The sequence below is a fragment of the Orcinus orca genome, chromosome 6, assembly GCF_937001465.1.
Source record: "Orcinus orca chromosome 6, mOrcOrc1.1, whole genome shotgun sequence".
In the NCBI taxonomy this organism is placed as follows: domain Eukaryota; kingdom Metazoa; phylum Chordata; class Mammalia; order Artiodactyla; family Delphinidae; genus Orcinus; species Orcinus orca.
In genome coordinates this window covers 57349355-57367504 of record NC_064564.1, presented here as the reverse complement: position 1 = coordinate 57367504, position 18150 = coordinate 57349355, and the positions used below count along the sequence as shown (strand labels likewise).

The following is an 18150-nucleotide window of genomic DNA, read 5'->3' as shown; positions in this document are numbered from 1 at the left end:
ACACTACGATGAAGGCATCCCCAGAGTTTGCCTCCGATAACATAATATATGGAGAGTCATTGCAAGTTCTGTAAGAACTGTAAGTTCTTGATTTTTGATATATTTTTTAATAATAAGCTAAACAAAAAAACTTAATTGTACTTAAACATTAAATTCAAGCCATCTCTTCACATGTATCCATCAAAAGCGCTTGTATCTTTGATTCTGTCTGGTTCAAAATTTGATATTTGAACATTTGATATTTAATCCTTGTGATACAAACTCTAGGAATGTAAGGAACTGCTGGTGTTCTATCTGGTCCCCAAAGGGAGCTTAAACATTCTTCCAGGAGATTACCAAGCTGTTTTCTTGCCATTTTCTAGGACTTCATTTAATGTCAGTAGTTACTCAACTATTTGTGAAAGCTGCTCATTCACCCAACTTCTACAGCTAGAAAAACCTTGAGAGTTTATCATTTGTCAGACTGTAGTTTGGGACAGAGCACTGCTTTCCAAAGTCTGAATGTAGGATTAAATCTCCCTATAGATTCTTAGATGGGGGAAAAAAGGTTCTGAAGTCGCAAACTTAATACATATTCAGTCAATATCCACTCATGGATATTCACATTCACAGCACACAGTAGTATATTAAATATTCTACAAACTCACTTATGAATAAAAAAGTTTAAATTTTTGTTTAAATAAAAATTTCCAAACTTGGTTGAATGCTCTTGTATCTAGCATTTTTTAACTTACGAAAGGCTGGTCTCTGAGTCCGGTTCTATCAGTGTCACCACACTCTACTGACTGTTATTTATTTCCTATACTTGATTAAATGCATGATACTAAGCTGGCATTATTACTCTTTAGCCCCCAGTGTTCCCTTGAGCCCTTTGGCTTAATTCATTATTTATTTAATACCATATCCTTACAGAACTCTATAAAGTTCAAATTAAAATTGAGCACAACATATAAGACTCTATTACTAATGAGAACATTTGCAAATTTATCACAAATAAATCTCTAGGGCTTGGAAATATATTAAAACTTCAGAAAAACTAGCTGAAGACTTATTTGTACGACGGAACTGTAATTTTTTTTAAATAGTGCTTTTTTCTGGTACCTATAGCAACCAGAATGCGATGCCTAAATATTGCCTATTTGAGAGTCCAGTATAAATTTTTAAACTACTCTTAAAATTGTAATTACATTCCAAATACACCTCTAAGTAGTGCTAGTTTTTGCTAACATACCAATTTATTGATTTTTGTGTAAAGATTTATTTCTCATAATGCTTAAAAGTAAGTTGGGCATGGAGACAGTCCCCTCATAACCTGATTTACATTATTTATTTTCTGTGAAGAAACTTTTTTCATAAATAATAAAAATTTATATTTCTGTTCAGCAGGTCATGGGCTAGAAATTTAATTTATTCATATTTATGTGCCCAATGCCTAGAAAAAGTCCTGGCAAATAATAGGCATTTGATAAATGTTAATTTAGTTCAATTATCGCAATTCTAAATGTGTAGGAACTAATAAAATTTTACTGCATTAAAAGTCTTTCTGAATTTACATTTTATCTAAGATTACAAGTTGTTTAAATACTCATTAGACTAAGAAGCTGTTAAATTTTCCATTTAGAAAGCCCAGCTGTATATTACAAATATATTTACCATAACACTAAACGTCTATTAAATAGCATTTTAGGAGTTTTATATTCAAGCTTAGATGGCTCGGGGACTATTAGAATGGCAGAGACAAAGTGATACTAACAAAGAATTGTTTCAAATGTTCAAGCATACCAATTACTAGTCTGTTAAATTTCCAGCCACCAAAAATACTACAAGCTTTAGTCCCAAGAAAGTAACTTTGAGGAAAAACCAAGACCTGCCTCTATTTTTCCTCTTACATCAGAAGTTACAAAGGACTACTGTAATGATTTCAAGAGAATTATATCAATGAGGAATTTAGTCTGTGAACTGGCTCAGGTGGGAAAAAATTTAAGGTAGACAAGCTCTCAGATGGAATACTTTGTGGGGTAAGTATTAGAATAATAAAAGAAATTTTCAACATGCAAATTGATAAGCTATCCTGGTTCTATTCATTTAACCATTAAAATGATGGAAAGCAGTATCCAAAAAACAAAGTTTTCAATAGAGGTAGAACCAGTCATGAGGTTTAAGACTAGGGAATTCATCAAAGAGACTAAGCAAGAAAAAAATATTCTAGAATCTAGGAAAGAATGTAACAGCTGCTGTATATCCCTTTGTTACTGGCCCAGTTTTCTTTTTCTTCCTTTATGTATCAAAGAATAAAAAGTTAAAACATAAACATTATGTAATGTAGATTCTAACAAATTTAATTTCTATCACTATTTATCAGAAGAAATTTAAGCAAATTATAAAGATTCCTATGAAATGTTTTACCCTATTAAGCAGTGTTCAGTTTGAAAATGTTCATGTCTATATTCTACAAAATTAAAATTACAACTCTTTTATGTCTAGGAAATTGTAACTTTTTTGTGCTTTGAAAAGCCATAAAGATATAATTATGTCTATAGTATGCTAAAATAAAAACACTTTTTTCATTAAATTATTAAAATACAGGAATATTTGTCACTGCATGAATCTAGATTTTGTATTAAAACATTGCCTAATTTTTTAAATGAAATGAGTATAATCATTTAGTTACACTATATTCTTTATTTTTGCCTACTTGGAATAAATCTCAAAGGTTTAGGTTTGTGGTTCAGATTATAAGGGAAGGTGGAATGCCACATACTCTCCGTAATTTTGTTATTTTGGATTCGCACATTTCGCTCAGTTTTGTTAAGGGTTACGGTAAAAGTAGATGTTAATGCAAAGTTAACACAAATAACTAAGGCAGACCCAGGAAATAATTCACAGTGAATTTTAAACATTTCTGCCAATTATAAGCACAAATATATTTTAAGCAACCAGTAAGTAGTTATTGCATACAATTAGCGCAGGGATTTTTAGACATGTACTAAAGCTATTACAGTATCGAGTGGTACTCAATATGCCCTTTAGAAAACTCCCTTCATGACAGGCAAGTATGTCTGAAGAACATTTGAAGATGGACAAGAACAACCAGGGCATTTTACTTTGCAAGTTTAAAGAAAGCAATTTTCATCAAACAGAAGGACTGCATTTGGCTTAGCAAATTTATAAAGATAGTACTGTCCTGCCCTCATGTTTTCATTGTAGTTGAAGTCTTCTTCCCACAAGGGCTTACTGTGCACGTTACAAAATCTTCAGTCTTCAGAATTCAAGTGACAGACTATTTTTTCTAAGCACACATGAAAATGGATCATTCTTTCTTACTCTTAATATTCCTTTACAGACTTCTCCAATAATTACAGTCATCTTGACAAAAGAAAATCACCAAGACAATACAACAATTTTACAAAAAGAAAGAATGACAGTTTCCCTTCTACTTTTCAAAAATGTTTTATAATACGATTTGAGATTGGCTTTATTCAATAGGCTGAAAGAGGAATCAATTCTTACAGAGTGACACTCTCTATAATAAAGAACACCTACACTTCTGCACAACACATCCATTGCCACACATTCACAATGTTAATGTTATTACCATTAGAATCTTTTCCAGAACAATTTTCTGATGAGGAAAATATGGCTTTGTTTAGAAAAAGCTGACAATGTCAGTAAAACAAGCAATAAAATATAAAGGGTTGAGGGTTTTGTTTTTATTCCTACTTCTGCAAGTCTGGTTAAGTCCCTGTTATTTCCTGCCTTTGCTAATGAAACTGGTGTTCTGCCTATCAATGGTTCATGTAGCCAACAAATATTTATTTGCCCCTACTAAGCACTAAGTGTTGTGCATCGTTCCCAGGCGCTGGTTATATAGTAGCCAAACAGATAAAGGCCCTGCCCTCATAGTATAGACAGATTTAGACAATTAATCCCATAAACAAATACGGAACTATTTTATAAGCACAATGAAGGAACTATATTATAAGCACAATGAAGGAACAATACAAGGTGTCAAGAGGTAAAGACCTGATTTACATTGAAATTCCTCAATTTAGGCTGGGACCTGAAAACTGACCAAGAATTTGCCAGACGAAGAGACAGAAGAGGAGCCCTCCAGAGGGCATGGCTTATATGAAGGTCTTCGGTATTGCATTTCCAAATCTAAACAAAGCAGTAGGCTCAAGTGCAAGAAGGAAGCAGACGGCCCCTGCTGAGGCTGGAGCAGTGGTCAAGAGGCCAGAGGACAAGATAAAGGTCCTTGGATCACAGGAAGGAATTCTGAGCTTCTCCTAAGAGAAGCGGGACGTGACTGAAGTAGGGGAGTGATATGACATTATTATGTTTTAAAAGATGGTTCTGTCTAAAGAATAGATTTGGGAGGTGGAGTGAGATCTCAGAGCCCAAACTCTCCAGCTGATTTTCAAATCCTTCCTTAAAACGATCTCCCTTTATTTCCCTCCACACACACAGCCTCCCACCACAGGGCTCATACATGGCCATTCAGAAATTTACTTCCCCACCTCAATGCTTGCCTGTGCTTTTGTCTGTGCCCACGCTGTCCCCTTCTTTACTAGTTAAAAATCTCAGCATGCTAAAGGAGACCCACCTGACTCAATGTCAATTCCTCCATGAAGATGTTTCACCCTTCTTTAAATGCTATGGCACTCGGTAGGAAAACATGGAGCAGCAGAAAAGGAGTCCTGAACTTTGGCTTTAACTGCTAAGCTTCAGAGCTATTTGGTCTCCTGAGATTACTGGACATGCAGCTCCTCAAGCCTCAGAGACATACGCCCAAGTCATGGGCTAAAAAACATTGAGAATGAGCTCTATTTTTTTTTTTTTTTACATTTTTAATAAAATGGAGAATTTTATCAATTTTTTCAAATACATTTTGTGCTGCTGATATGTCATATTTGCATACATACCAACAAAAATTGTTAGCTAATCTTTGTTTCCATGTTTAATAATCTCCTTCTGTGGCAAAAAAGGCATGAGTATGTCGGATGAAGTATATTTAATCCAATAGATTTTAAGAATGAAAAAGAGCAAAGTATGAATTCAGAGAGCCAAATAATACCTATTTCTTAAAGTTATATTTTTCCCTAGAGCTGCCCTAGAACTGGGTTATAGTTTTATCTAGATAGAATAACTAGATTGACTCAGACACCAAGTGTCTTATATTACACTTATTTATTGTTCATGTTGTACCTACTTCCAAAAGGAAGTATGGCTTCCTTTAAATGGGAACTTTCAGTAACTAGTACCTGCGAACCGCTTAAAGCCTGGCTCCTCCTTAAAATACCCCATTAAGAGGAGCGGATTGATTTGACTGAATCAGAACTTGTGCTTCTGCTACAATCCAGCCAACTAATGTAGCCTGGTCGTCATCAGTCACACACACATTGAGGGTTCTAAAAGATCATTTTGTCTAAAAAAAAAGTTTAATAAACACACAAAAATACGGGAATTTTGTAACTTCACTTTAACAAGATTTGACTAGTACATGACCTTAAAAATAATTTTATTGCAATCATTTCATGAAAAAAAAATAATCCATATTGATTCAATTATGAAATTTTGACTAAATGAAATTTGTGAAAGGAGCTGACATTTTACTCTACTGTTCCTAGAGGCAACGCCTTATTACTCACCTTGATCTCTTTCATGCCATGTTCGACTTCCAGCAGCTGGTGAATTCGGAGAGGGATAAAAGTCTCCTGTAGGACTTGGTTCCATATTTTCATCTATGGATATAGTTTTGGGTCTTTTGCTGTTAAAATATGACAAGAGTGAATGTTAATGGGATTTCCAGAAAGATGTGTAGCATCTGAAAATATATAATCTGAGAATATTCTTACTGTGGAAATTTCCGCTAACACAAGTAACAGTATCTCAGAACCATTTTGAAATAATGGTGAGTATTTAAGACATCAATAGGAGTAGCAGACATTTCTAGTTGTATGTAACATTTACTATAATATATCAGAACTGTACCTGTCTAACAAATGTGTTTATTATATTTACATGTTGAAATATATTTCCAGTAGTAGAACACTATTTTCAGTACTAAAAGGTGAATTCTTAATGTGATAGGTATACTAATTTAAAAATTGTTGTTGATTGTACCTGACTCATAATTATTATCAATATGAATAACGTTCGTTGGTACAGCACTTGCCATTAAAAATGTAATCCCTTCATGTCAATTCAAAGATAAGTAAACTCCTTAACCTTCCTAAACTCAGTTTAATCATCTGTAAAATGGAAATAATAAAAAGGGGAGTGGTTGAGAGGATTACATGAGTTATTAAATGTAAAGCTCATGCACTTAGTGGCTGGCATTTAGAAGACACTTATAAAATAGTAATTATTAGTAACAACCCTATATTTAATAATATTAAAAATTTTATAGTACGTTACTGATTACAAACTATTTCATATATCCTTTTTTTAAAATAGATCTTTATTGGAGTATAATTGCTTCACAATACTGTGTTAGTTTCCATTGTACAACAAAGTGAATCAGCCATATGCATACATATGTCCCCATATCCCCTCCCTTATGGGCCTCCCTCTCATCCTCCCTATCCCACCTCTCTAGGTCATCGCAAAGCAGAGGGAGATCATGCTGCTGCTTCCCACTAGCTAACTATTTTACATTCGGTAGTGCATATACATCAATGCTACTCTCACTTTGCCCCAGCTTCCCCCTCCTACCCCGTGTCCTCAAGTCCATTCTCTGTCTACATCTTTATTCCTACCCTGCAACTAGGTTCATCAGAACCATTTTGTTTTTTTTTTTAGATTCCATATATATGTGTTAGCACATGGTATTTGCTTTTCTCTTTCTGACTTACTTCACTCTGTACGACAGACTCTAGGTCTGTCCACCTCACTACAAATAACTCAATTTCGTTTCTTTTTATGGCTGAGTAATATTCCATTGTGTATATGTGCCACATCTTCTTTATTCATTCATCTGTCGATGGACATTTAGCTTGGTTTCATGTCCTGGCTATTGTAAATAGTGCTGCATTGAACATTGTGGTCCATGTCTCTTTTTGAATTATGGTTTTCTCAGGGTATATGCCCAGTAGTGGGATTGCTGGGTCATATGGTAGTTCTATTTTTAGTTTTTTACGGAACCTCCATACTGTTTTCCATAGTGGTTGTATCAATTTACATTCCCACCAACAGTGTAGGAGGGTTCCCTTTTCACCACACCCTTTCCAGCATTTATTGTTTTTAGATTTTTTTCCTAAAAACTTAGGTTATTGATCCTTTATTCTTAAGATCAACCATGAAAAATAGGCCATTGCCAAATTCAAACCAAAATAACTTTCAAAGTATTATAATATATTTTAATAAAGAAAACATAGTTTTATCTCAATTACTAAGAAAAGTGAATATTTAGAGCAGAGATTAAAAAGCTATTCTATGCCACATGCCATATTGCTTGATATACTGCTTTCAAACATCTTCACCAATACCCTATTAAACAGTAAGTTATGAGTAGAGAAATGGATACTTTTTCCTTAAATTAAAAAAAAATCTTATTCACACCTATGGAAATAAAAACTAAAAACGATATCTTCTGAATGAACTTTATACAGTGATAATAAACCTAATGTCATAGGATTTCAGAGTTGTAATTCACTTTAGAAGCCGTACACATAAACCAATCCTCCATTTTCTTACAAGTGGGAAGACAAATTTGGAGAAAATCAATTGCCCAGGGCATGTTAATGGAAGCAGTCTGACACAAAGTAAAGACTTCTGACTTCTGAGACTGTGCTCTTTCTACTACACTGTTTCCAAATCCTGGAAGCATGTGCATGTCTGGGTATATGCATAGATACATTTGTGATTAATATTTGACTCACAACTCCCGGAGTATCAACATGATGCAGAAGATGGCAATTTCTATCCATGCTAAACCACAGTGAGAGTAAACAGTTTCTTTAGTTTCTTTGTAGGGTATCCAAAGTTAGAATGTATTTTTTAAGCCTCCTTTAATCTAATTCTCCCATCTGTAAATCAGCGGTAAATATGTATGGAAAACTTGAAATGAGGGAGAAAAGACTTTCATAAGGAAATAATAGAGAAATTTTTTTAAACCTTTTTTATTTGAATGACGTAGTATCTGATACTGAATGATCATGAGGAAAGATCTGTGTTGACAGCATACCAATCCACCAGACAAAATAAAAAATTACTATTCGCATTTTAAATTTAGAAAAACTAAAGCATTTTTAACACTTCACCATATCACTGTTTTAATGATAATAAACCCTATTATCTTGCTATGCAATCTAACTATATGAAAATATAGTTTGACCATAAATGACATCAAATTGAACTTAGTTAATAAACAAATGTGCATAGCCCCACAATTAATTCAAATGCAATTAATTTTTGTTTTTGAGAATAGCATAGGAATATAGTTATCCAGATTTTTAAATTTTTTAACAGTTGATACTGTGAAATATATGTTTTGCTCTGGAACTCACGTATGATCTTCTATCTGATCGTGGGTATATTTAATGCCATGGAAATGAGATTGCTCTTCCTATATTGAAGATTCAACTCAAAAAAACCCAATAAAGCTATAATATTTGTCTTATTCACTCAGCCCTCTTCTATCATTCAACAATAGGGGAACATATGAAATCCCATGTACTACAACTTGCCAAGTTAATTTTCCCTCACTTAAATAGGAGATCTCTTTTTAAACTCCTGTGGGACTGAAAGTTACAATCAGAAGGTCAAGAGAGAAATATGAGAATGTCAGCAGAGAACTAAAAGGCAAAGTCACCTCACTGTAGCTGTTCCCCAACAAAGGCTGGTTAAGCCAAATCTCAGAGCAGGTAATACTTTCACTGGTAACTGAGAGTTAACTAAATTATTCAAAGAACATCAACTAACTGAAGAACTTGGCAAACCTGTTGCCTAGAATAAGGCCTTTTAAGGTTAAGTAAATGACACATTTTATTTTTCATGTTTCATTATCCCCAGCTTGGACATGGTATTAGGGTAAAAGTTGGATGAATCAATCCTAAACCAGGGATCTTTGCTATGGCAATACCATTTTTAAAGTCACCAAAAGAATTACTTATAGAGTTATAATACTTCATATAAGGGGATAAAAATATTAATACATTTTCATAGTTCCCTTGTCTCCCCAAAAAGCCTTTTTAAAATGCTTTGAACAACAATTTAACTTTCAAATTTCAAAATAAATTTAACCAGGAAAGATTAAAACTTTGCGTAAACTCAACAAAAATCTTGAACTCTTTGCTTTATTTCCCCCTTCTCTTTACCTGTGTACCTATCTATCTGCACGTCTACTTATTTACCTATTTGCATATAGACTGAGAACAAAAGCAGCTCCTCTTTCAGTTACCTGCTTGGTGGAGAAGACAGCGACCTCTGAAGATTGACCCCCGAGTTCATGTCATGATAGTATGGTTGGCTTGGGATTTCTCCAATGGGGAAGTTGACTCCAGTTCCCTGGGTTATGGGTGCTGAGGAATGAAACAACAACACCAACAAACATTGGGAATGCCATTTACTGTTGTCATCTCTATTCAAATGTAATAATCTAATATTTTCCATGCCTCTGGGCAAGGAGGAGGGGAACTCTCTTTACCTTAAGAATCTAATACCAGCCTTTCACTGGTTAAGACTTGCAAACATCCTCACGATGCCCATGTTCAAGTGTGGAAACTTGAGGCACGCTATCATCACTGGTTACCCCTCCTCCCACTCCCACTGCCCAAGCTTCTTCACTCAGTCCTTTGTGTTAGTTGTCACTACACCTGTCACCTCACTAGTCTCTAGATGCGCCACAGGGAACAATATATGTTGCCTATCGCTCAGCAACAAGCAAGGCACTCTGTACTAAGTCAGATCTCAAAAACCAAATTATTGTTAAATAAATCGAATTAGAATAGTTTCACAAGAGGTGATTATTATTTTATAATAATGTTAACATTAATGTTAGAATGCATTAGAAATCATATTTATAATTATTTGATATAAAAATAATTCTTGTACTAGGACAGGTATATAAGTAAAATTGACAAATATGAAATAAAAGTCAAGATTTTTTTTCCAAAATACATATTCAGGTTTCATATATGAATGGTGAGTACAGTTTTACTCAACAGCTATGTTTTGTTTTTAAAAAAGTTTGTATGCCCAATTTCATAAGTCATTTAAAATATACTCATGGAGTTTTATACTTTAAGGTATTATTTTATAAATCAAGAAGTCTTTTTGAGTTTGTTGATGTATTAAGAACTGAAAATTTTAATGTAATATTGGTTGTTGTACAATGGATTACATCTTTTCAAATTTTTAAAATTGGTTTCTAGACATCTTGAATAAATCTGTCAGACAGCATGTTGTGTTAGAATGAGTAGGATCTTGGGAGATAGACAGCCTTTTAGTTTTAACTCCCTCTGCCACTTATTGGCTATGTGCCTCAGTTTCCTGAACTGTAAAATGAAAATTAGAATAAAATTAGAATAAAATGAAAACTAGAATAACATATGATTATTTTGAGGATGAGGTGAGGTAAGGAGTGATAAAAGTCCAGCATCATGCCTAGTGTATAATGGATATTCAACAAATGTGAATTCCCTTCTTTCCTTGCTTTCTTCCCTGAAATTTTTCCCTGGCACCCTAGAGTGGTCAGCAAAGATGAAACAAGTTCAAAAACCCACGCAAAGCTGGTGAACTGGTACAAATGAACCTATTTGCTGAAGGTTTGTTCATTCAATAAGATATTGTGGGAAAAAAAAGATATTGTGCCCATTACTGGCAGGTGCTGCAAGGGATCCAAAATAGTCTAAGATAGTTCCCGTGCTTAATAAGACATACTGGGCAACAGGTTGGGTAAACAAAATACTCATGAAAAACACAGAGATATAAGCATAATGCGTTTTATAATGAAACTTCCAAATGAATGACATGATCAATAAATGCTATAGGATTTCAAGGAAAGAAGAATCTGATACAAGCTTGAATGGTCCAAGAAATCTGTGGAAAAGTCACAGCTGGCCCAGGGCTTTGGAAGATGAGTAAGGTAGTAGAGGGAGGTTACTCTAAACAGCAATTACTACAGGAGCAAGGTCATGGGCAGAGATGACATACAAGATGGAGGCCAGCCAGGTTGGTGTCAAAGGACAATGCTTAAGAATAGTTTCTATTTCTTCACCTGTTTTTATCAGGCCTTCAAGATCTCCAATGAGAGAAAGTGTATCCTATGCGGGGCGGGAAAATTCTGGAGCCCTTGAAATTCACGCTAAGAACACAAAGTCTACTTAACCTTCCCCTGTCTCCAAACTAACCACACGTTGAGTAAAAAATTCCAAAGGGACAGCCGATTTTCAAGGAATTTTTCTTACTCAGAATTTTTAATAAACATTTGAAATGTGTTCACTATCTGTTGAATCGTACTTCAATATCTCAGGCAGGCTGAGACTAACAAAGTATTTTTAAAGAAAATACGATCAGGAGGTGCATGCTTTGGAGAGAAACAATCAAGGAATACACAACGATTGCCTCCCCCCATTAAACATTGATCAGTACATACGACATTAGTCTCAGCTCTAACACTCTGGAGCTTCTGCCTCTGTTAGGTTGTTCATATTACATAATATGCTTCAGCCTCGTTTTACACAGAAAATACTAGTGTTCAGTGTGCAGCTATGCCTAATGGCTCGAGTTCTTTGGACAGTTAAAATGTAGCTGCTTGTTGTGGCTTGAGGTACACCAGAGGTTAAAAAAAAATGCAAGGTAAGAAATCCCACAGTAACCACATGCTTTAAAGTTTATTATTAGAACCATGTTCTATGTGACATTGGAAAGCAGAGTATGTGCTGGAAGGAGGCATTTGAGGGGCTCGGTGAACGTAAGCAATCTGTTTGGCTTCCAACAGCAGTGATGGATACAATTCAAAGAACTGAGTTACCAACGGGAAACTTACAGGTTATATCTTATATCAACTATTTGCAATTTATTAAGCTCATGCAATATTTAGGCAAAGATTTGTAGTTTCTATTTAATAAACATATGACTTGATAGTCAACACAGATTGCTTGACCGTATGCATACTAGGTATAATTTATAGGAAAATGATAATTAAAAATCTTTGGAAATTTTGTTTTTTTCTAAGTTTTGTTCCAGAAGGATTCTTCCAAAGTATCAAGAAGGCAACAGTGGAATCTAAACAAACAAACAAACAAAAGACCAAACTCAAAGAAAAGGTTACCAGAGGTGGGTGTTGTGGGGGGGAGGGAGAATTGGAGGAAGGTGGTCAAAACCTACAAACTTCTAGTTATAAAATAAATAGGTATTGGGGATGTAATGTACAACATGAGGACTACAATGAACACCGCTGTAGGATATACAGGAAAGCTGTTAAGAGAGTAGATCCTAAGAGTTCTCAACACAAGGGAATAACGTTTTCTCTCTTTTTCGTATCTGTATGAGATGATGGATGTTGACTAAACTTACTGTGGCATTTCACAACATACGTCAGTCAAGTCATTATGCTACACACCTTAAAATTATACAGCGCTACATGTCAACTAAATCTCAATAAAACTGCGGGCATGGGGTACAAGACGGAAAATCAAGCTTTAGTCATGGCTTAAGCGAAACAAGAACAAAAACACCTTGTCTACGGATTTACACACGAGCACTGTAAAATCTAGTGTGCATTTTTACACTAAACGGGAGATTACGGAAATTAAAGTAGATTAATAGCGAACATGGCCAGATTCTAAAACAGCACACAGGCACAAAATTTATCTAATGACAAAGTGCATGAGAACAGCAAGTCCCAGGCAGATGTGCCTGTTTAAAAGCCTCTGGAAAAACTTACATCAGATGCAAAGACCAGTGTTAGCACCTCTCCCAGAGAGCAGCAAGGGGCCCGAAGGCTGCAAATCATGTTTAAGAGGCTGCCAATACCCTCTTAGAAACCAAGCTCAGAAGAACCTCGGACTCCAAGGGTTAGAGGCCAACCCTTAATCTCTCTTATTGTTCTCCTCACTCCAAAAGCTGATCCTAAATCAACTTTTAAGATGGTGATAATATCATTCACCAGAAAGATCACTATCCTAAAACTGAATAGCTTCATTAGCTAAAGTCAACATGCACATTAGAGGGTCATGTGAGAGTAAAACCCCAGAGGACAGAAACCATTAATATACCGTAAACCCTCAAGAAGTCAGAATTTGTGATATACAGCGTAAGGGTTGTGCTGAAGTTGATGTTTACTTAGCAAACCCTTATTTCATAAACAATGAAGTTCAATTGTGTAAATAAGATTATAATGTGGATATATTAAAACACTTAGGAGAATAACTTCTCAAGCATTTCAGAGACACCTATTTACATATGCAGTAGAAAATACATGTTTGCTGAATAAAGTAACTAATGAATGAATACAGATAATTAATCTACTAATTACAAATTAGTAATGTTTGTTATAACAGATAACTTAAAAACCTCTAGGAGATGACAATATGAATCAAGAAAGAATGAATGGTATATGTTAAATTTGCCTCATTTCTGCACTATTATAGAAAGGGTTTTTTTTTAAAGATTTTTTTGATGTGGACCATTTTTAAAGTCTTTATTGAATTTGTTACAATATTTCTTCTGTTTTATGTTCTGGTTTTTTGGCCACAAGGCATGTGGGATCTTAGCTCCCAAACCAGGGATCGAACCTGCACCTCCCGCTTTGGAAGGTGAATTCTCCACCACTGGACCACCAGGAAAGTCCCTAAAAAGGTATTTTTTTAATCTATTTTTATGTTTCAAATTCAGATTTCTCAAAATATCAATCTGGGCTTTTAAAAGTTCTCATGTGGCTCTCCTACAGCATCTAGCATAATGTTACCTATAATGAGGAACTAGTAATATTTTCTGACAGACGACTCTACTGTCCTTCTCATAAGAAGGGTGAAAATATATCATAAAACTGAGAAAAGTACAAATTTAAACAAATAATTTCATAATGTCTCATAACTGTAGCAGCATAACCTCTCTGCTAAAGAGCAGTATGGGGAAACACACACACACATACACACATCTTTAAATACCCCCTTCCTTACATGATGCCATAAAGTAGTAGTAAGTAAGTCAGGCATGTTCCTTTCCAAATTAAAAATAAACATAAAAAAGTTCAAATATCAGAGGCCTTTGCACAACACATATTGATCAGGAAAAACAAACAAGGCTCATCGCCTTGGTGAATGAAGTAAATGAAGTAGACCATCAGAATCCTCTTGCCCAGCAAATATGAACCCTATAGGTACAGGCATACAGGATATTAATTTGGTCTCCTACACTGCCCCCAAGTCAACAGACCCAGGGCAGAAGTCTTTGGGGCACACATTTATCCACTGCAGAATTACGTCAGAAAGGATGCTACTAAAGTCTTAAATGCTCATGTACAGAACTCTCTGAAATACAGGCTGTTTGCACTAGCCACTTCAGAAATCTGAACTATTTGAGAAACTACAGTTCCAAAGACAAAGTCACCTACTACCTTGGAGATTACTTCACTCAACGCCATGCTAAAGCACTACCTATACTTACCCTTAGTAACTCATTCTTGTTTGTTCTTTTTGGATCATCATAATTCTTGTTCATGACCTCTGAATTTGACCCAAGTGAAAAACACAACTTAAACAGGCTCCAGAGTGCCCCTACATCATCTGAATAAATCATTCCAAACTGTGACACTCTCTATCAAAATGTCAGGTGAAAATACACCCTGCAAAGTTACATAAATAAGCTAAATCAGAGAAGAGAGCAAGTAGAAATGAGTCACCCCCTTCAGCATAATCAATGAGATAAGAACTGCATCTTACATATATTTGCACACACCAGTAATAACTAAAAGAGTTGATCAAGGAAACGTCCCCCTTGCTTAGTTAGCTGGCCAGGTGAACTTACTCGAGAAAATTCTCACCCAGCCTGTCAAGAATGGTGTCTCAGGTGAGGTGCCCAATGGAAACAATTGGACATTGTTTTGGATAACAATGCTTTCTATCTATATCCAGCTACAATCTGCAAAGTTAATTTCTGCATCCCTCTACACTCTGCATGTTAGTGTGTATATCCTGTACATCTCCAAGCCCTCACCAAAATGTTAGCAAAATGAAAAAGCACTTATCTACAGGAAACTTATGTGGGTTATCATAACAACACTGAGTACATTTAATTAATCACACTTCCTTTGATATAAATGACCATCTATGGTCACAGAGTGAACAGTGAATTAAACGAATACCGATAACACAGCAAGCAGAACAAACCGCAAATTGTTTTTGTGCTACAGAAAGTGTTGATTTAAATGCAAATATTTTAGAAAACCAGACAAAATATGTTCACTTCTGATTTCATCAAAAGGTCAGAGATTTAAAAACTCAAATTCTCCTAATACACAGTTCTCTTCATACTGTATTTAAGGTTCAAATGTAAAATATTTTAAATCATACTGTATAGTTAAATAATAAGAAAAGAGTTTACTTACTTCTGGATACCCTCACAAGTTCTGATACATTGAAGACTCCAGATTTTACAAAACTATCCTCAAGGTATCCTGAAAATAAACATCAAGATGAAAGAGATCAACATAAGCAGGAAGCAAATAAATGATTAAACACTAGAATTTGTTCAAGTGTTTTAAACCAAAGGTTAGAACAAAACCCAAGTATGCTTACAACGAAGAACTGTAAAAGCAAAACTCTTGTAAAATGCAAACTGGGTCCGTTTAAACAAACGTTTAACCTTTAGAAGCTAAATAATCTCTCAGGAAAATTTTTTAACTTTCCAATTGTACAGGGCAATTGGTATGGTTTTATTTGCCACTGCCCACGCATAGGGAATGAAGGTTCAGAGGCCCTCAGATCGGTAGCACCTGGTAGACTAAAGTCCATCCATTAAAAAAAAAAAAAAGAAATAAAGAAAAAGGAAAACCACAGCCACAATTAGCACCTTGTTGGAATTACTCCAAAGATCTCTTGAAACCACTGTTCTTTCACAAATCCTTCCCCGATTAAAAAGTGAGTTGCTATTACCAGCACTCCCACCCTTGTTCCCGTCATGGATCACACAAAAGCAGAACTCGTACATACAGCAAATACTTTACACAGACCTATTTCTGTGCACCATTAATATACCTCACATGATTTCACTGCTTTCTCACCCTTGCTGCCACTCCCTAGGACTCCCTTCATGTCAAGAACTGGATCCTTTTTCTGGCGAATGTGGTGAAGCCAGACCTCCAGGAATGCCTCCTGACCCTTCCGTGACCTCCAGGTCTAGGGCCCACAGTAGCTGTGGGCCACGGGTCAGGAGCCTGAGTAAGTCAAACATGCTTGCTAGCTGGTCTAACTCTTTCCAGGACTGCAGATGGGGCCACCAGTCCTATCCCCAGGTTCTCATCCAGAAGAAGGAAGTGTAGTGAGGGTAAGGAGGGAGGGAACACCTTAGGTAGGAGGGATATGGCTACTCTCTGCTGCCCCAGGGAGAGAATAAGAGTGTGAAAATCCTCAGAATTAAAATGCTTCCAGGAAAAAACTCTAAATTCCAAGAACCGGCAATTTGGTTGGATGTTCCATAAAGCTTCAGGGCTGACCAAGAGATTAGATTCGGGGCAGGGATGAGAGAGGTCTGGGTGTTTTAGCAACATGGCTCACTGAAGTCAAAGAGCTGGGGTTTGACTCCTGACTACAGTTTGCCAGTGTGGCATCCTGGAATAATTAATCATCATAATTAATAATTCTAAATTAATAATAATAATAGTCCTGGAACATTTAGACTCTTTGTACTTCAGATTCCTCATTTATATATTAGAGATAATAAAATTACCTACCTTACATCGTTGTTACAAATAATAAGTGAGACAAAAATGTAAAACCCAGAGTAGGCGCTGAGTAAATGTTACCAGTAAGTTAGGATTGGCCTATGGAGTCAGCAATCACCCATACACTGAAATATGCACACTGAATTCCAGACACTCTCAAGTTATTTGTAAATCATCATTTAGAAATTTTACCAGAAAGAAAGCTACCAGCCCACTTTTTAACCATACACAGCATGAAAAGACAGAAAGTCATTCAATTAGCATATATGCCTCACTGCTGTGAATAAACAGGGGTGCTGCGTATGTCTGAACACTGTTTTATATCCATCCATCTACCTTCTTTAGAAATAGCAAAAGAATGAGAAGAAATTGTGAGATCTCGGTGATAAAACTCAGGTCTCATGTTAAGTCACTGCTCTGAAAAAGATATACATTTTTAAGAGGATAATAACAAAGTGTCCCCACTTGATGCAGCTCTATTTTAAGAAACGCCTACTTCTTCGGCAATTAATTTTTCACCAGGTTGAATTCATTTCAGTGATTATTGAGAAATTTCCAGGTAGACAACATTGTACAAAGTGCTAAAAGCCACTGAGACATAAAAAAGACATTGACTCCCTTTGTGTGGCTGGAGACATGTGTTACATAAACATCTATTATGTTTTTAATTTTGATAGGTTATCATTGTATACAAAGATTTCTATTGCTTTTGTTGTTTTAAGCATAATAGATTATACTTTATTTTACAGATTATACTTTATTTTACATGTGGTAAACATAACATTTTATATATGACAAATACGTTAAATACAGAGAACTTATTTATCATGACTACAGCCTGTGTGCTTAACCAATCAGACAAGATTATTTGTCCTTCCCCAACCGTACTCTGTAAAGGCCTGCCCTCATATCTTTCTAACATAGCTGCCTCTGATCAGAAGGGCCCTCTTTCCACAGGCTCACCTCGCAGCCTTCAATGTCCAGCTCAACCACCATCTGCTCCATAATCTGCTTTTCCACCCTCCCCTCCCAACTCCTGTGCCACCTAGAAATAATCTCTTTCTTCTGTATTCACATAGCACCTAGTTTGTTCTTACTTTATATCACTTTGCACATTCAAGTTTACCGAGATAACTGTTTTCAAGCCTTGTGTTTCTTATTTGGGGGAGTGACTGGGTTTTGTTCATCTCTATATCTCCCTTAACAACTAACTCATCGCCCACATTACAGTAACTACGAAACGCTTGCAAAACAAATGTAAA

The 18150-nt window shown here is 35.5% G+C and overlaps 1 protein-coding gene across 23 annotated transcripts in view; it reads right to left on the bottom strand.

The window, feature by feature from the left end:
• Positions 1–18150, bottom strand: part of NFIB (nuclear factor I B) — a 442099-nt gene that overhangs the window by 56038 nt on the left and 367911 nt on the right. For all 23 annotated transcript variants that reach the window (XR_007477723.1, XM_049710692.1, XM_033439769.2 and 20 more), the window contains 3 exons: positions 15554–15622; positions 9401–9521; positions 5649–5767 (listed from right to left, as the gene is read on the bottom strand). Coding sequence is in view for 22 of the 23 variants with exons in the window: in XM_049710692.1 (XP_049566649.1) it covers positions 5649–5767; positions 9401–9521; positions 15554–15622 (309 nt within the window). In the remaining variant the exon portion in view is untranslated. The remainder of the gene's footprint in view (positions 1–5648; positions 5768–9400; positions 9522–15553; positions 15623–18150) is intronic.